Here is a 19,842-nt window from a genome sequence, read left to right on the forward strand (position 1 = left end):
AACTGCAGTGCTGAACTGATTTTAACTTGACTGACATAGTTAAACATACTTAGAGAACCAAAGAGCTGAAAATTCTCCCAGTTCCAATTGTTATGGTTAACTTGTCTCCTCACCTGGTTATAAAAACCAGGATTAATGTTTTGTTCAGATCCAGAGTGATTCATGTTCCCAATTTATCCGTTTTTGGCAAAAAACAGAAGAGTGATTTTAGCTGGCCTTCTGTTTTATATGTTTCCACAACTTTTCTGATTGTAAGGCGTTTTACTTGCACTACATCAAACTCAAACCTTAAAAAAAATCCCAGTTTTTCTGTTGCTGGTTGAGGTTAACTCCAGGCTCTCGTCTCCACCCAGACGGAGGCCAGAGTGAGGTAGCAGAGCCAGGAATAGAGGCTGATGTTTAGCCACTGTTTTGTCATCTTTCCTCTGCTCATATCCGTCTCCACTTGCCAACCCTCCAAATACCATTTATAATTAAAAAAAGCTTGAAGAGGTGCAAAAATGATGAGATTAAATAATGAAGATTGAGTCTGATGGATGGTTTTTCCCTCCAGTCATTTCAGCAGATCTGTTTCCAGCCAATCAGCTGCCTGCTGTGTACAGTTGCCATGGTGAGGAGACCATCACTTCCTCCTTGAAACATCTTGTCTTTCTCCTTCACACCAACAGGGAAAACACACAAATATTTGCTCAACACAGCCAACGACTTCATCTGTCGAGCTCCAAAAGCTGGAATCGTTTCCAGAAATCAGAAACGGACCGTGCAGCACGAACACGCACCGACAGAGCGCAGAGCGGTTTACTCAGAGGGGAAGAGCAAATATTTCAACACGCTCTTGCAAAATGTGCTCAGCCCTGTAACACGCCTCGATTCCCAAACCTGTCGGTCAAGCTGAGTCAGTTCAGCAGGAGGAAACACTTCAGATTCACATGCTGAACAAGTCAAAACTTCTGCTCCAATCAGGGGTTAGAAAACAGCTGATTAGGGTTAGAAACCATCAGATCAGCTCTAAAAACCATCAGATCAGCTCTAAAAACCATCAGATCAGCTTTATAATCCATCAGATCAGCTTTATAAACCACCAGATCAGGGCTAACTATTAGTTTGGGGCTAGAAGCCATCATGCTGGGGTTAAAAACCGTAAGTATGAGGGTAAAGCAACAATCAAATCAGGGTTAAAAACCTTTAGATAAGGGTTGAATATCATCAATTTGGGTTTAGAAATCATCAGATCAGGGCTAGTAACCATTAATTCAGATCCAGTTACTATCAGCGTGAGGCTAGAAACCATCATATCAGAGCGAGAGACCATCTATTTAGGGGTAAAAACAATCAGATCAGGTTTAGAAACTTTCAGACGAGTTAAAACCATCAGAAACCAGAAACCATTGAACGAGGGTAGAGATAATTTGATCAGGTTTATCTAAAGATGAGAGGGGGACATGAGTGTCGGCCTCTGATTCATCCACACAGCAGAGCTTTGTTGGCATGAACACACCCACCTCACGCGGTGGAACCACAACAACACACACTCCCAGAGCCGCCGTGATTGCTCCAGATCGGCTCAGACACATGGAGCCGCTCTGCAAACAGACACACGCCGCAGGAACGCACTGACCTGCACAGCACATGAGCGAGTACAGGTGAGCGTTCAGGTGGCTCTCGCTCCTGTAGTCGGTCCACATGCTGCCCGGCCCGGATCGGATCAGGCTCTCCGCTGCAGCATAATCCACAGCAGGAGTCGGATAATTATAGCAGCCAGACGTCAGGGTGAAGTGAAGGCAGGTAGGACCAGTTTGAAGGAATGCCGCCTCTCCTCTTCCTCTGTTGCGGTTTGATCCGTCAGTTCTCAGCCGTCCTGGATCCCTGTGGCAGCCGCCATGCCGACCTGTCCGGCTTGTCGCCGTTTTCTGCCCCTTCACGGTTCCAGCAGCAGTTGCTGTCCCACGTGTGAGTGTCAAAGTAAGGAGAGGCTCCTCCCCCGGTAAAGCCCCCACAGCGGCTCTACTTCCTCACCGCTCTGACACTTGCTCTCCGTCTATCTTTGCTCCGCTTTCTTGCTGTCAAATCCCTTCTGTTTCTGCACTTGTTGCCCAGAAAGCTTCCCGCTTTTCCAGTAAATCCACATTTTCACATCAGGGGGTTTGAAGTGAGACCAAACAGATGATGTAATCCTCCTCAGATCAGGCGCTCAAATGAACGGCTTCCTCGCTCTGCAACACAAACTCCTCCTAATAGAGCTGACACAATCCAGACTCAGATCATTTGCTTTCCTTCGTTTCCTTTACAGCTGCTGGTTTTCACATCTCTGAAGGTCCTGAAGCGTTTCTTCTGGGGTTATCTCTGTGGTTTCTGAGGGGAAAAGCCTGTAATCTGAGACGGACTTCGTCCTTATCATGAGTTAATCAAAGCTGGAGAGGACACAGGTTCAGCTCATCCCCCCCCCCAAAAAAATGAAGAGGTCCTAGAAAGTAGGTTTGTTGTCTATAAAAGCTGATTTTTAAATAATGTCCTGATTTTCCCAGCAGATTGGATTTGGTCCAGGCAAAGCAACAGCTGACCAGGTCAGACAACACCACCTTCCTCTCCAAGCTTTCCTTTCTTCCAGGTGATCTCTGTATTCCTGCCTGAGTGAATCCTTTCCCGTCTCCTAGGGACTAAAAATACCCGGCGGCGCTAACGCCTCTAATACTTCGGGACGCGCTCATCCCTCTCTCCCTCCTTCGCTTCCAGTTTTCACCTCTAATCTCCCTCCGTCATCTTCCCGTCTGTGATTAGATTACCAATCTGAGTGGGAGGGATGTTCAGAGTGCTAGTCAGAGCAGGACAGGACAATGAATCAATAATAATATATAATATTATAGACATGCGATGTCAGTAGAAAATTTGTCCAATAATTCAATAATTTCAATAACATCTGATCCAGAACTGCATAGCATGCTGGGAGGTGTAGGCAGAGGAAAACCCTCTAACTCAACTCACTCACTCTCTCTCTTTGGTTGCCTAGCAACAATCTGTAGAGTAACTTGCGCAGCAGCAGTTTTAAAGTTTCACCACCATGCCTCATAACTGCTTAAAACGGTGCGGAGTGAAAGCTGGATAAACAGGAAAGCTCATCCCACCAGGTAGGCTGTATTTCAGATATTTAAACAATAAATTAATTAGTAATTATCAATATATTGTGATAAAGTTTTCAGCCAAATCGCCAAGCCGTAGCTGCAACTGAAGATTATTTTTTCCGATCGTTTGGAAGCAGAAGTTATCACTCGGGAGAAGCGGCTTCTTGTCCATTGCTGTTAGCAGATGTCGTCAGAAACACGTAAACAGAAAGACCCAGCAGACAGGAAGGCCCAAGAAACATTATAAATTGATCTTACATCCCTATATATTACAGTTTTAAACACAAATCAGAATGAACTAAAATCAGCATAAACAGGTAAAAACTTTCCGTAAAACAAATGTGGTCTCTGTTAGGGTGAGGATGCTCGGTCAGCTTATTGCTAGACGTTGGGGCCAAATGTTTTAGGGTGAGGATGCTCGGTCAGCTTATTGTTAGACGTTGGGGCCAAATGTTTCCAAGAGTTTGACACTTGAAATTTTCTTAGAATTTCTGTCTTTACATGAATTGAAAATCTGATAACATTAACTGAATAAGTTTCAACTGAATAAGGGCTTTAATTGGCTAAATATATATAAATACATATATTAATCAGCTGAACCCTGAATGACTGTTACTCAGCACAGTAATTTCAAAGAAAGTGTAAACCATTTACCACAACATGAGCCAGCAGCGCGTAACGCTCCACACCCTGACACGCTCGCCAGCCAGGTTTCATTTCCTGTGATGCGTAAAATAAGACCAGAACCACACCAGAATGAAACCCCAGCTCATCCAGAACACTGAGCCCAAAACCCAACATCTGCAACCCCCAGCAACGCCTCAAAAACCAAACAGAAATCCTCCTTGGTTAAAAGATTTATACATGAGACCAGGGAGTTTTAGTTCCAACCATGATGTAGCTGCTTCTTTACAACATAATCCTGGTACATTAATGAAATGTTTTGATTGCTGTAGGATGAAAATGATCACACAGCTGCTTAATGATGTGCTAATTAGCCAGATGGTACAGCTGCTGATCAGGTCAACACAGATGATTCCAGTACCGTTTCCTGCCAAGCCTCCATCGTTTACTGGGATCCATTTCAGCAGCACCCAGAACTTTCTATAGAAGGTTTCTGAAGATTAGAACAAAATATTCACTAGATGAGGTGGAAGTAAAAATATCTACAGAGGTCAGAGATGGAAAAACCAGAGAGAGAGAGAAAGAGAGAGAGAGAGAGAGAGAGAGAAAGAGAGAGAGAGAGAGATGGATGGATGGATAGAGGGTTGGAGGGATGGATGGACGGATAAAATTACAGAAGGATGTATGAAATGAAGGATAAAATGATGGATGATGTTTTATTCAGTGGACCGACCAGTGAATAAAGTTTGTAACGGTAAATATTTTTCCTCTGTTGTTCTTCCATAGGTTTGGCCCCGCCTCCTTCCTCCAGCTGGTTTCTTCTCATTAAACAGTTTCAGTAAACAGAAAATCTGATCTGATCCAATCTGATGAGCTGCCATCAGGTCTGGACCCGTCCTCTCTGACCGCCACCTCCTCCTGTCCCTGCAGCACCCACTGCCCTGATTACCGATCAGAATTATTGATCCGGCTCGTTGCGTCACCTCGGGTCTCCCTTTGGTGCCGAACCAGAGCCCAGAGCCAAAATGTCTCATCTGATTGCACTTTGACTCTCGTCCTCCAGCAGTTCTTCTGTTATCTTTAACAAGCAGCTAAAGGTCCAACAGAACCAGTTCTGATCCCCCAGAAACTCACAGAGTGAATATGGTTTCTATGGTTACATAATGACGAGAAATTTAAAGCAGCTTTAGGTCCAGTTCTGTGTCACAGAGAAGACGACACTCAAAAACTTGAGATCAATCTAAAATTTTCTGATTTTTCTTTCTATCTACAAGGGCCTTTATTTCTGAGCTTCTTTCATTTATCATGCAGTCTAATTTAATGCTTACTGAAAACCAGTACAAGGAATTATTTATGTAAACAAGCTTCTACATCTTGTTAAAAAGTTACTCTATGTTAGTTTGTCTTATTTTCACTAGAAACTAGATACAAAAACTTGGCAGGACTTTGTATCTTTGCAGTGTGGAAATAAAGCCGTTTCTCCTGCAGGAGCAAAGAGGAGATCCTGCAGCACAAGCCCATAAAAGGAGAAGAACAAACACCAGATCCAAACAGAACCGGAGCGGATCACATGGACCGGGTCAGAAATAACCGATAATGAACGAAAAATGTCTGAAGCACAAAGGAGTGACGGAGCAGAAAGGGGCGGAGCCTCAACAGGAAGCACATGGAACTAAAGAAGACAACGCCGTAAAAAAGAGTTTGGACTTTACCCGGCTCGGTTCTGGTGGTCCGGCGGCGGCAGCAGAACCAGAACCCAGCTGCGGTGATTAAGTGAATGGTCACCACCAGGATTGGGGTCAGAACCGCCGGGTCCGATAGGTAATCCATGTAATCGATCAAAGTTTTCAGTCCCTCCGTTCTGACCTGTGTCTTCCCCTCAGCATCTCTCAGCTCCTGCACAACTTCTGGGTCGCTCTTGTGGTTCTGATCCCCCCATGCTCTCTCTCTCTTTTTCTCTCCCTCTCTCCGCCCCCCCACTCGGTTTCTCTCTGGCTCAGATTCCGATCCTCTGAAGCAAACGGCTCGACTGAAGCCGTTACTCACCGTTAGAGAAAGGAAATGTAACGGAAATTTGAGCCCAACATGTGTGTGTGGTTGCTAGACATGCTGAAGGAAACACACACACACACACACACACACACACAACTTACTTCCTGTGTGTGCCAATATGATGAGTTATTAAAAAGAGGATGATGGGGGGGAGGGCACCGTGTTTACCTGTGTTGCTATGGCCGAGTGATGCATCCCATCTGTGAAGCTATCTTTGCAGACTGTGTGCTGCATGGAGGCCGACGTGATTCAGCGTGATTCAGGCTGGGCAGCCATGAGGTCCTACAGCTGCTGAATGTGTGTGTGTGTGCGCGCGCGTGCGTGTGTGTATGAATATCTTACCCTAGCAACCGACAGACAAAACAAAACACAGACGAGATAAATCTAAAAACAATCAGCTCTGCTGCAGATTAACTCTCAGTCTAACATCGACTCAAAGATTTAAACTTTTTTTTAAGGTAGAAACTGATTATAACCTGGAGGCAGAAATTAGTTTTCTTCCTGTTTTGCCTTTTCTAATCGCCATAATTACATATTATGATGTCATGGAGTTGGTTGGTACTTTCCATCACTCTGGCTCATCCAATTCACTACAACAGAAATACATTACCCAGAATCATTAATTAAATGATTTAATCATAATTAAATCAAAGCTGAAACTGGTTTCTTTGGACAAATTACATCAGCTTTATTTGAAACATCAGTTTCCTAAACTCAAAGCTAAATCTGTAAAACAAAGATGTTTCTGAACTTTGGAGTTTTTATATCGTATGAAACAAAAAGAAAAACAGAAATTTTAAGACTTTCTGTGACATTTTAGATCCACTTTAAGGGTTTAACAAGTAGTTTATTCTAACAAAGTCTATAAGATTTTTTATAATAGTTTATATTACAGACCATGTTCACTCAGTGAGTTTGATGTTCAAAATTGTGTTCAAAGACAAACCGTGAAAACTGCTGCATTCTTGAATTCTTAATGTCTATTTTTGCCATAAGTTTAACAACAAATCAATCAGAAGACATAGTATGTTTACATCAGTCGGCAGGTTTCTGCTGAATTATGGCATCTGCTGCAATATTTATTTCAAAATAAGAAAGATAAATCATAGATTGGTAGCTCTCTTCACACACAGCACAGAGAGACACCACTAAAATCTGCTATCAAGTATCTGATAGCAGGTAGTGAACAGAAATGAGATAAAATCCTCATCCTAAAAAGCAAAACCCTGCAGCCAATCACAGCGAGTTAAGCTATAGAAAGGAAGCTACAATTAAAAGTCTTTTCCTTCTTCTACACAAGTCATTTTCATTTAATTTTTACAAATTCACAAAGAGAAGTCAGATACATTTCCTTTCTCCATAAAATCATTGCATCAAATACATTAAAATCATATTAAAACACTAATTTAGAGGCAGTAGGGGAGAATTTAGGGGATGAAGTTCCAGTTGTCGCCACAATGGGGCAGTAGAGACCAGCCTTTCAGAGTTTTTTTTTTTGCATGAATTCAAAACATTTCCAGTTCATTGGTGACATTCATCTTTAAAACTGTAAATATAATTATTTCTGTTTGTCTCTACTTTCTCTTATTTCTGAAAATCTCCAGAAACACATAAAAACAGTTCTGCTTTGCCTTCATGCCGTTTCCACTCATTTTGTGTGATTCTGTTTCCATGTGTTCATGTGGCTGTCAGCTCTCAGGTCAGAGGTCACATCAGCAGTAAAAAGCATGCAGCTCTGCAGCGTCGAGGGGAGATGTGAGGCAGAATAGAAACGGCTGGATGAAGAAAGTTTTTATGAACCGTTTTTATATTAGATGACTGAAAAAAAAATCCAGAAAAATCTCCATCAGAATCTCCCCTCCCCCCCGGTCCGACTCAAAGCCACGAGTCAGCAACATTTCCCTCAGCAAGGTCATCCAAACACCGGCAGGAACAGAAGCACACACACTTCATACAAACACACAGAATGATAAAAAGGCTGCAAACAAATTCCTCAGCTCTATCAGAGAGAGATGGCCATAAAAACGGCTTTGCATGGAAATACGTCCACGCCTCGGCACGTCGCGAGGCGTTTAGAGCCGATTCCAACTGAGACGCTGGAAACGAAGCGACTCGATCAGGTTTTAATCTGAATGTGACGAGTGTGAGTCGCTGCTGATGTTGTGAAAAATGAAGGGCAGAGGCGAGGAAGAGGAAGATGTCAGTGATGCATCCTGTAACCTTGGATGTTCATCACTCCGACATTAATTACAGCTCTGAAACGTGAGGCATTCAGGAGAATCAGGAAGAACGACGCTTTAATATTTTGGTTTATTTAACGAGGAAGAGAAGAAGCACTGAAAAGATGCAAAAAAAAAAAAAAAAAAAAAGGTTATTTTTTTACTTCTGGGACAATAAAATGTCCCAGAGGTTAAAAAATGAGCGATAAACGATAATGTTGTTTTGAGACCATTTTCATGTCATACAACGTTAATAATGGCATAAAAATGCAAGAACATATTCTCAAAGATCAACAAACTTTAAATTCTAATGAACATTTAACACTGGAACTGGAAGATATTTTAAATATGCGAAATAAATAAAATAAAACAACAAATGAAATGAATTATCAAGTCTCTAGACACAAAATTGTCCATCAGAAAAAGTTTAGTTGAGGCCAGGAATAAAATTCATGCCGTTTCCTTGCAGCTGTGTGACCTGCAGAGTTCAACTCTTCCTGTATGGAAACTGAGCCGGGCCCTGGGGCCCCGACCCGCCATTCTGGGGCCCGACCGCTCAGGAACAAACCGCATCAGCAGACGCACCTGAACGCCTCTCCATCCTTAAAGAGACAGACTGACCTGAAGCTGGCGTGAACAGGCTGCAGTTCTGCACTCTGCCTTTGGGGGGCAGAGTGGGACCGGTTTCACACTGCTGCAGTTAACTTTCTAACATCTTATTCAGCAGTAAACGCAGCTCAGTTTGACAGCAGGAAACTTTTCACCAAACCAACACGAAACCAAAACATCAAAAATGAGGAACAAATGAGGATAAATTTATATATATATATATATGTATATATATATATATATATATATATATATATATATATATATATAAGTTTAGTTCAATCAGTCACAACAAACCTCAAAATGCTATTTAGTAAAATTGTGGAAAATCACAACTCATAAGATGAGTCACTAAGAAATGGTCACAATGTGATAATTTGTCATGTAAGCCTTTGGCATTAAAAAGGCTTGCACTTTTTACAATTTAATTTATTTAATAAATAAGATAAGGAAATGAATATTATACTGCTTTAATGAGAAAAAGTTTGATATTTGTAAAAATCTGACATGCCCAGCCCAGTTCATGTTTCTTTGAAATAAACTCAATTGTTTGCTTGTTCCATAAATCTGATACTTGTAATTTGATGCTGATGTGTTAAAAGATAAAGTATTTCTATTAAGTATTACATGTAACATTTATACTAAACTATAACTTCACGAGATGCTTAACATTCCTCATTTTATTTATTTTGTATTCGAGTTCTTATACGATATTTTTCCATATAATAAGTGAAATAATCTGCCAGTGAAACTAGAACTTTTTCATCAATATTAAGGAATTACTGACTAAAACAAGGTAAGATGGTGTGTTTTTGCGGTGTAGCTGTCAGACAGACGGCTGGCAGTGACACCCCGAGATGCCATTAAGAGATTAAAGGACGGGAAAGGAGGCTGAAACAGAAGCCGGCGGCGGACGGGTCTGGCCCCCAGACAAGCTAACGAGGACGGATTAACGGGAGCCAACTCCAGATTCACACAGCCACAAACTAAACACAAAGGGCTTACAGGCAGAGAGGCGGTTCAACCGATGACAAGTGGGAAGTTGACCCACCTGAAGACAGACGAGAGGTCAGAGACGCTGCCTACATGTCCAACAACCATAAAATTACACGAATGTATGAATTTATGAACATTCGCTTCATGGAAACATGACCATTTGAAAACATTGTCTTTTTAATAAAAAGTTTTTGCACTGGGATGAGGCGACATGAGTCACATCATCACCAGTTATTGTTATAGTCACTGAACGACCTGCTCAGGAAGCGACTGGCTCATTTGTGCATGTGTGAATCCTTCAGGATTATTCTTAAAATGCGCAGCAACAAAGTGCAACATATTTAATTCTCTTACTAAATAATTGTCATCATTTAGTTGAAAGATTATAAGTAGAAAATTGTGCATTGGACTTGCTGGATTGTTAACTATAGGCTACTGTCATCTGAGACATTATGAATATCATGTAACTATTTACATAAGGATTTTTAATGGGTTCTCACATAATCAAGCTTATTCATGTGGAACTTGCATTTAATTTTTAATTTAATGTAAACACCGTAATGTATATATAGACAAAGATATGCGTGCATCTGTAAAGGAAACAGCTAATGACGTTTTAGGATTTCCAACAAGCTGTCTTCTGGTTCCTGTTGTTCCGGGAACTGACAGGTGACGAGTGTTTCCGGGAAAAGAAAGGAAAGTTCATGTTTCGAGTCAAAATGAGTCACAGGTCCTGCTGCAGATTCCCAAAAAATGTCAACGACTTCAGCTTAGCACGGATTCGCTTCAGTGGCAAAACAGGCCAAGATTCAGTGCAAACACACACACACACACACACACACACACACACACACACACACACACAGAGCAGCGGCAAAGCTCTTGTTTTCAGGAAACAAAGCCCAATTACCCCTGTCCTCTCCCTCACCCTGCATGATAACAAGAAGAAAGATTGCAGAGGCCAACAGAGATTCAGCCACACTGACTCACCAAAAATAGACCAAATTAGCACAGAGAATAAATCTGCACTGGCACGACTAAAACATTAAAAATACCTCCTCATTCGGCGAATATTCATACATAAAACCAAGATGGAAAAGCTGTACTGGAGGAAACAGGCAGGGAGCCTGTGTGACCCCTGTGACCCCGCTGTATCTCTGCCTGGTTCACACCATGCAGCGGACGCTGACCTTTAGAGCAATCACTGCACGGTCAAAGCCAAGAGATCACAAGTGTCAACAGCAAGGCCAGCTAAATAAAAAGCTAATCTCATCACACAGCACTGTCGACACACATTTCAGGTCATCAACCTGACAGGGCTGCTTTAAAAACGCCGCCTCGTAAAGATAAAAAAGACAAACTCCCAGGGAAATTAAAGCTCAATTCACATCTGCTAACATCTGGTTTTTATCTTCACTCCTAAAGCACTAATGTAAACAACATGAGGAGCTGATAATAATCCGTTTTAATCAAAGAACCGCACTCACTTTATGACTCTGCCGTAAAACCTCAGCATCATGTAAACAAACGACAACCTAAACATAATCGGTTCAAGTTGAGCAATTCAGATTCAATCAGAGCAATGGAAACCGGAACAGAACTTATTCAAATTCAGGTTCTGATGGCACAAAGTTCTGCACATTTTCAAATTGTGTTGAATCTGCAGTTTCTAAATTTATGTAAACTGCTCTTAGTCACAGTCTCCTTCTGCCAAACGTATTAATGTTAATAGCTTCACAAAAAGAATAAGATCCAAAAGGTATGTAGGTTGAGCAATCTGAACATCGTTCTTCCAAAAAATATTTAATCACTATGAATAATGATTTTAAGTGACCAAAATCTAAGGTTTACCAAACATCATTAAAATCCAAGTAAATTTTTGGCTTTCAACTGATTTTGGCCTCAGGCATTTGGGGCCCATTGAAAGCAACAGGCAGCTGGATTTAAACTTTAGCCGATTTCTCTCGGATCCAGAAATGTTCATCGTTACCTCCTTTGCTTTTGTATTTGAGGTACATATCAACTCTTTAACCTAGAAGTGCCACCTTTAAATCCATATCATCAATTTTGTTGTTGAAAACTGAACAAATAAAAAATTAAGATATGTAGGACACAAAAAGAGAAACTCCCTTCAGGAATCATGGGTAAAAAAAGTATTTTCATGTCAAATGGAAAAGTAAAAAAAGAAAAAGAAGGGGCTGGTGATGTCTTATTTAGATAGACGGTGGGAAAAAGGAGGAGTAGAGACATTTCTGGAAGGAAGGCGACAGGGAGATAGATTTATGACCTTGTGGAAATAAAAGAGGCTTCATCCAAACTATTCTGGTTTTAGGGCTTTTTGTTAATCGCATAATAATGAGCAGGAGAACGAGCGCGGCACAGACAGGAGGAAAGCTTATTCCAACAGACGAATGAACACAAGGAGGAAGAAACTAAAACATCAACTGGTGAAATGTGGCAATTATTAGAAGTAAAAATAGAGCAGAAAGAGAAGCGGAAACAAAAACACTTAGTTGCTGCTCAGGAAATGTACAAAAGTTTCCAAGAATATTTACAGCAGGAAATATAAAATTTTACCGCCTGCTTCAAGCCAGCAGACTGGTTCAGACTTTCATTACAAGCAGGTCAAGAGCAGGCGATGAATGCGAGGCAGTAAAGATGGAGAGGTGGAGGAGGTGTGTGTAAGCCGGGGAAAAACATCAACGTGACCATGAGACGGAGACAAAGACGGGGAGGACAAACACTTGGACCGTGAGGTCAGAGGATGGGAAAGCAGGAGGACAAAAAGTGGGCGAATGAAAGGAGAAGACTGTCCACAAATAAGCACATAACCAGGGAAACCAGGGCCTCCATTTTAACCCCAGCTGTTCTCATCACCATGGACACCCCTCCATTAGGACCCAGCCTCCATCGCTATGGAGCTCTTGACCCCCATCTCCTGAAATAGCTGCAATTATCCGACTGACGGTTTAAATCCAGGCTGGTAAAGGTCTCAGAGCCAAGATCTCATTCATTTCTTTATAGATGGCATCTTTATTGGATCTCATATTGACAAACAGAAAATATAGGAAAACAAAGCTGTATATTACTGAACAGGACACTCCCTACTAGCTGCTATTGCTAATGACGCATCCTCAGGCGCCATTACTAGGCATAATCTCCACAAAACTATACCGTTCCAATAAATGTCACAAAAAGGATCCATAGGGCCCTTTTTTCCTAATACAATTTCTATAAAATGAAATAAAATGTGTTCTCCCTGGATATAAATCTATAAACTGTCAGTTCTGTCAAGATGCAAACAGAACTAAACAAATTTCTATTTCATATTGGACAAACTTAATTTTGCATAACTGTCCCTGTAGAAGAGTTTATTTTATGAAAATGTATGTCCTATCTGATGATTGTTAGGAATGAATATCACGACTTTCTACAAAAAACGAACAATTAGTCCAGTTTTTGTAATTCATTTAACTTAAAGAAATTGTACCAGCTGCAGTGCGTCACAATAAAAAGAAAAATAACGCTGAAAAACAGGTGAACAACTAAAAGTCACTCATTCATTTTTTTTCTTGCCTTCTGCTCAGCTTTAGGCCACGCACACACACACGCGCGCGCACGCGCGTTGCCCAGGCAACCGACTGACAACAGCTCCGCTAGTTAACACAGGCCGATTACTTTCAAGTGCATCAAGAACATCAACACCTAAAAACACGCAAATATTTCCCTCACAAAAAGGACGCAAAACCCCCGAAACAGAGCATTCAGTTTGTCACCGTTTTTTGCTTCCAGGCTGGATGTGTATTTTGAGGTTATTACATGGTCACGTGAACACTGGCGGTAACTAGCTAACTATTAAATTAGCTAACTGAAACACCTGCTCTACTGACGAGCTGTCAGAGAATTGATGGTTGGGTCGCCTTATTTTAGTGCCAACAGAAACACACCGAACTCCGCAGCATATCTACATGCTAACGTTGTCAAAGTCCAGCTAGCATGGCTGACCTACTTTCCACTTACTCATTTTCTTTTTCAATAAAAACGTTTTACTGACCTTTAAACGTGATTCCCTTCGACCTTTTTTATCCAGCTGTTGTAGTGTTGACAGTTAATAACAAAACACTCCGACCCTTTTCTCATATTCTTTGCATGATTCTGTAATTTTTCCGACCAGAAAATCCCAACTCCACGCATAATAGCAATGCGTGACGCAGAATAGCCACGTGATGTAATCGACGTGATCTATTAATGAACATATTGGATAAGCATTCAGCCATCAGTTAAATCAGGCCTAAACCTGCTGCTAGTAGAAAAATCTCTCCTCATCTTTTGTTATTTCTGTAATTTCATATGAAATATTTGAAAGCTTATGGCTGCTTGATTTCCTTATCTTTGCCAGAAGCGATAGATAGAGACTGCTACCACATCAGCAGGTCTGCCTTTAATTGTCTCTGAAGCCTTCATGTTTTTTGTGGCAAATCTCTCCAGAAGTGGGCTCCTTAAAGAGAAAAGAAAACCTCCCTCTGACTAATGGAGGACTTTCTTTTCTGGTTTTACGGCTCTGATAATGGGTGTGTTTAAACAAACCCGTTCCTGGGTGTTTTACAGTCAATGTAGAGGTTACTCTTGTGGATAAAGCTGATGTGTGTGTGAATCTCAATGACAAATGCAAAAGACCACCAACACTGACCAGGAGCGAATAGGAGGAAGAAGAGCGATCATACATCACTCCTGCATCACTGAGACAGAGATGCAACAAAAAGCTAAAGTTTGACTCTTTCTACAGATCTCAGCTCAAAAATTAAGCCTCGTGAGTAAAAGGAAGTTTTAGAATAAAGTTTATAAAATAATTGCTATTTTAAGGTGAATACTCAATCCTCAAAGCCTTGTAGCACCTACAGATTGTTTTGAAATGTAACAAAATGATGCAAAACTGAAATGAAGAGACCAAATAAACCCGGTTGGAAGGAAATGATGTGGTTAATACCTGGATAGTGAAGTTTTAGGTTGAATATTTACAGATAAAGAAGGTTTTTTGTGTTAAATACAAAATGTAAACAATTTTTGGAGTGTTTTGGCTTAATTATTGCTCTGTATGCTTTAAGTTAATTAATAAATTAGTTGATTATTTAATCAATCGCAATTATTCTGATTAATCGCCCAGCCCTGAATCACTTTACCTTTAAAGACAAACATTAATTTTCTTGCAGAAACGGCGCAAAGGAGGCGAGTTTCAAATCTGTGCTTTTGGAGCTGAATGTTAATATTTATATTGTTGTTGACTGTTGAAGAATTTATCAGCATAATATTCAAATTAAAAATTTCTTTATTGATCCCAAAGGGAAATTAAATTCCAGCATTTAGATCTAGAAGTTAAAATCTGCCACACTCAACCTTTTGTCATTTCAAAGCAAAACAGGTTTTTTCTACCTGCTGCCTTCAGAAAGCAATTTAAATCTATCATTGTTTAAAAAAAAGAGTGCAGCGTTGATTAATGAATGTAAACAAATAAAGAGTGTGGAGCCTCCTGACCCCATCTGACCCCTTCACAGCCTCCATGTGCAACCTGCCGATGAAGAACCAGGAATTTACCGACCGAATCCAGAACACAATCAACTGCCTACAACTTCTCATCAACTCCAAGCTAATAAAGCTAATAACATTAACCTCCCGGTTCTGGTGACGGTTCCGCTCCTGAGATCAGAACAAAACTAAAAACAGCTCAGGAAACAAAGCCAGCCGCACCGCGCTGCAGCGCCGTGACATTTCCAGTCACTCTCTACAGCGGGGTGACCTTTCTGCTCTCATTACAGCGCCGTTCAGAGGGGACCTACAGCCTCCAATCAGAACCAGGTCCATAAAGTTTCTCAAGTCGGCCACATTGTTCTCTCACATCCAATTATCATCAAATTAACTTTCAGCTGTGGAAAAACTGAGAAATCAAAGCTTCCTCAGGGAACGTAAGAGGTACAAAATGAGGAAAAAATAAATAAGGTAACCGCAGATATTTAACAAAACTTCACCAAGTCTGTAATCCACTCATTCCTCCAGCCACCAGGGGACTGAGCTGCTCAACGAACGTCAAGATTTTCTCACTAAAACAACTTTACTACTGTAATTTTAAGACATTCTGGTAAAATTGTGTCTTTATAATTAATCATTAATTAAAAATTTATTTAGTGTGGTCCTACAAGTCTGTGGTGCAATTCACAGAATGGATGATGGAAATGAGAACTAATTTTTGAACATTTTTTGTAATTTAATTTCCTTTTTCGAAAAGAAAGCGAGAAAAGAGAAATGTGGATAAATTTCATTTTTAAACCGTGTCGTCTAGTTTGATAGTTATAGTTTATCACACTGGTTGGTGACTGGTTTTCCTTATTTTACCAGCTGCTTGCAGGAGAATGGGACTGAAATGTCGAAAACATTTCCCATCCTCTTTCCTCGCCCACACGCTGTAATCAGTGTCATCCTGCACACGTCCCACCAGGCAGACAGCGTGATTACAGCCGTCAGAGCAGCGCATTCAGACCCAACATGCTGTGCAAATGTTTCCAAAAATAACAATAAAACATTTCCAGCACCTCTCACACAGACCAACAGGAGGCGCTAGCGCTCCGACGGAGCCGCCAGGGGCTCAGAAGGGTCGTTACTGTCAGCCAACGGCGGGGCCACACCCGACCGGGCCGGCGCTGATAAACCCAAACAGACGCTTATCACAGCGAACACATCTGGAGTGAAAAAGCGCGGCAGGGTGAACAGAATCTGGAGACGCCGCTGACCCAACGCCAGGTTCCCCTCCGACATGTGGAGGAAGATCAGCTGCACACATAACGACACATTTCCAATAATCCTGCAAGAACAGAAGCTAATCATGAGCAGGTCATCGGGTTCATGGTGAACAGAATCATTAAGTGGAGGGAAAAAATCTGGTAGAGTTAATGACATGAAATATTTATTACACCTTTCATTTCATCCAGGAGAATAAATAACCTCAGATATCGTCTCTAATCGCATCCGTCTGGTTAGAAGAACCAATAATTAATCACTTCAGAAACAGTGAAAAATAAAATAGTTCTGATCTATTGTTGTGCTTTGGAGCCATGGATGACTGTATGGTTGATTTTTATAAGAAATTTTAATGATTTTTATCTAAACTGTCATCCTTTCATATAATTATATTATGATCTATAAAAATGTAAAGCACAATAACCTGATCTTTTCCATTTTTCACTGCTACTCAATGTGTTTGTCTCCGTCTCGGCAGATTCACCCCGTTTCGTTAGATCCTGCTAGTCAGAATCTGAAGAACATGTCTGCTGGTTTGTTGTGTAAATATAATTACTGGCAGACAGCAGAACTGTTACTCAGCATCATGTTTGGGTCGGCCGCCTCTCTATGAACACAAACACAACAAATACACGTCCAGCCTCAACTTGTCTGCTGCCAAAAGCCACTTCAGTCAGCAACAAGCATCTGCAGTCAAATTTAATCTATGAATAGCTGCAAACTTTCCTCAGATCAGATTCAGTTTGTTTTCAGATGCAGTCGGTGTCTTTCTGCAGAGGTTTTAAAAGTAATTTGGAAAAAATACACGTTTAAAAATCAGAAGTGAGTAAAAATCAACCAAAACCTAAAGCATTAAAGTCCTGTTAATTATTAGTTTGTTGAGTCGCACATTAGATGTTGCTCTGCGATGATTCAGAACACAGAAAGTTAAACATTTTCACCTGCAGCTGTAAAGATGCAGACAGTGAAAAGTGTTGATCCAGGCGGTTCTGATGGGGTTTTCCTACAGAACCACAGCGTGGCCTGGCTGCGACGGCGAGCTGACGCATTGCCCGTGTGAACTTCAAAGCTCCTTGATCAGGTTACATAAACGTCTGGACGGCTGTTTGTTTCCACGTTAATATGAGACCAGCTTAGGAGCAGCAGAAGAAGAAGAGTTACTGTTTAAATCGGGTTTGACCTCCGGGGTGGTCAGGCAGAGAAGAGGTTCTGCTTCACAGCTGACTGAGCAGCAGGAATACGATTCATTAAAGCTGAAGGTCTGCATGAAAAAACAATGAAATGATGAGATGCTGCTGCACAAACATCAGGTTTAAATGGAGTCAGTGGTTCACAGGAGCTTCAGTGTGGAAACGGTAATCTGATCATCTGTCATAAAATATCATCAGAGTTATTAAATTTAAGCATTGTGTTTAAAAAATACGTAAATGGGGTTAAAAAGTGACTTCAGGTAAAGAGTTTGTCCAAATTCAGGGGCTGCATCCAACCTGAACATGCTACTGCTAACGGGAGCCGCAGTGAAAAGTTTCAGAGGGAATCGCTGAAGGTTTTCAGAGGCAGATTATGTTGGATTATGGGATGTAAAACTTGAGGACTAAATATTTTATTGGAGTACATTGTTAATGAAAAATGTTTAAGATGATTCGGTGCTGTCAGTGATGTGAGGCGGCAGACGGTGAACAGGACATTATTTTGCGTTTCTAAACAGGTTCAGTGGTGTCCACAGTTACCTTGGTATTCTCAATTTACAAAAATCATTGAAGCTTCAACAATTTTAGCTTTTGAATGATGTATATTATGTGTGTGTACTTGGAGAGGGTGTTGCAGGAAAAAAAATGCTAAATTATGTCCTACATGGAACATAAGAATGCCAACAGCTTCATCCTTTTTAACTAATTACTTATTAAATTAAATACATTTTTCACAAAAAATATTTTATAAACATATCTATGCAAATGACAGAGAAAAAAAATGCAACAGCCTGTTTGACATGCATCAGCTTAAACTATGACTTCATCCTCTGTGATATGATGTGCAAACATAAAGGGAAAAATGTCCACCAAAAAACTCAGAAATTCTCTAAAAATAATTTTTAAAAGAAATCAAGGAAATTTCAGAGTTTGAAAAGTTGAAAATTAGCAAGAAAAGTCAGACATTTTTGAGACTCATTTCAGAAAATTTCAGGAAAAAAAGACATTTCTGAGTTTAAAAAGTTTAAAGTTTTCTTTAATATTTTCTAGAAATAAAAGTTGGGTCAATCTCAGAAACAATCTTTCAGAAATGTTTGTGTGAGTGTATTTGCTGTTATTGCCTGTCGCTTTGCTGTCGTTCCACAGAAATTTCCTCTTTCTGGAACAATAAAAGATATTTATATTTTATTCTATTCCACTTTAATGTCCAATGTATCATTCATTCTGTGTTGCAAAGCAGAACTACAGGTTAGAGGAGAAATCAGTACGAATCATCGGTTTGAATCAAAAACTGATTCTTAATCTAATTGTGAGGTAGTAAAAGATTCTCACCTTTAATGCTGAAGGAACGAAGCCTTTAAAAAAGTAAGAACCTTCTGCAAACCAGGGCTTTAACTAGAATGTGTAAAAATGAGCAACAAAAGCACATTTTATTTCTGGTTAATCAGGCTCACTGTAACTAGTGACACTTAAACAAATTGTGTTTCCTCTGATTATTTTTCCAGTAGAAAATGAAATTAAGTATGAAAAGCAGGTTATAAATCCGTTATGGCGGTTACATTTCAGAGTGGACGACGTTGTTAGGCCCACTTTGACCCAAACGAGACAATACCGTTCATTACCTGCCGCCTCAGATCACCACGCCGGCTCGTTTTAAACTCCTTTCTGCCTCCAGTCAGAGCCATAAATTAATCTATTTATTAATAACCCACTGCTTCATGAGTTAATCCCGTTCACACCTCAAACCCATGTCAGCTGAGACAACAATGGAGTTCACTGGAGTTTACACTGAAGTCAAAATCCGTTCATATGACTGGATTAATGTACATGGAGCCACACATGGCGGCTTACCGCTGAAACAAAGAGCGCCTTTATAAAAGCTGAGGAGCGTTTGGTCTGCTCTGACTTCAGGATGAGGCGGATAGGAGTCGCTTTTATTTACACACATTTAAACAACCAGAGTTGACCTGAAACTGAAGCAGATTCACATTAAGAACAAGCAGGGACGTCTCCAGTCTGCTAAAATACGTTTCTGATAACTAATCAACCAGGAAAAGTGTTTTAAATGTGTTTAAATATTCTCAGCAACAGATTTGAGAAATAAGTTCACTGTATCTGCTTAGTCAAGAAGAATAAAGCTTTGCCCTTTTCCATCAGGCTGCATCTCCACATCCGTTACATTAATAATTGTGCAATGTTTAGCAGTGCATGTATTATTAAATATAAACGCATCATTATGTCAGG

The 19,842-nt window shown here is 40.6% G+C and overlaps 1 protein-coding gene across 8 annotated transcripts in view; it reads right to left on the reverse strand.

Moving 5' to 3' along the window:
• Nucleotides 1-19,842, reverse strand: part of macf1a (microtubule actin crosslinking factor 1a) — a 222,836-nt gene that overhangs the window by 146,731 nt on the left and 56,263 nt on the right. Inside the window, exon 1 of one of the 8 annotated variants that reach the window (XM_015046218.1) lies at nucleotides 1,619-2,465. The exons of the other annotated variants lie outside the window; for them this stretch is intronic. Coding sequence (XP_014901704.1) covers nucleotides 1,619-1,685 — 67 coding nt within the window. The 5' untranslated portion in view covers nucleotides 1,686-2,465. Of the gene's footprint in view, nucleotides 1-1,618; nucleotides 2,466-19,842 lie in introns of those variants that run through there. 8 annotated transcript variants of the gene reach the window in all.

The sequence above is a fragment of the Poecilia latipinna genome, unplaced genomic scaffold (assembly GCF_001443285.1).
Source record: "Poecilia latipinna isolate Pla-1442-1.1 unplaced genomic scaffold, P_latipinna-1.0 Scaffold39, whole genome shotgun sequence".
NCBI classification, from domain to species: domain Eukaryota; kingdom Metazoa; phylum Chordata; class Actinopteri; order Cyprinodontiformes; family Poeciliidae; genus Poecilia; species Poecilia latipinna.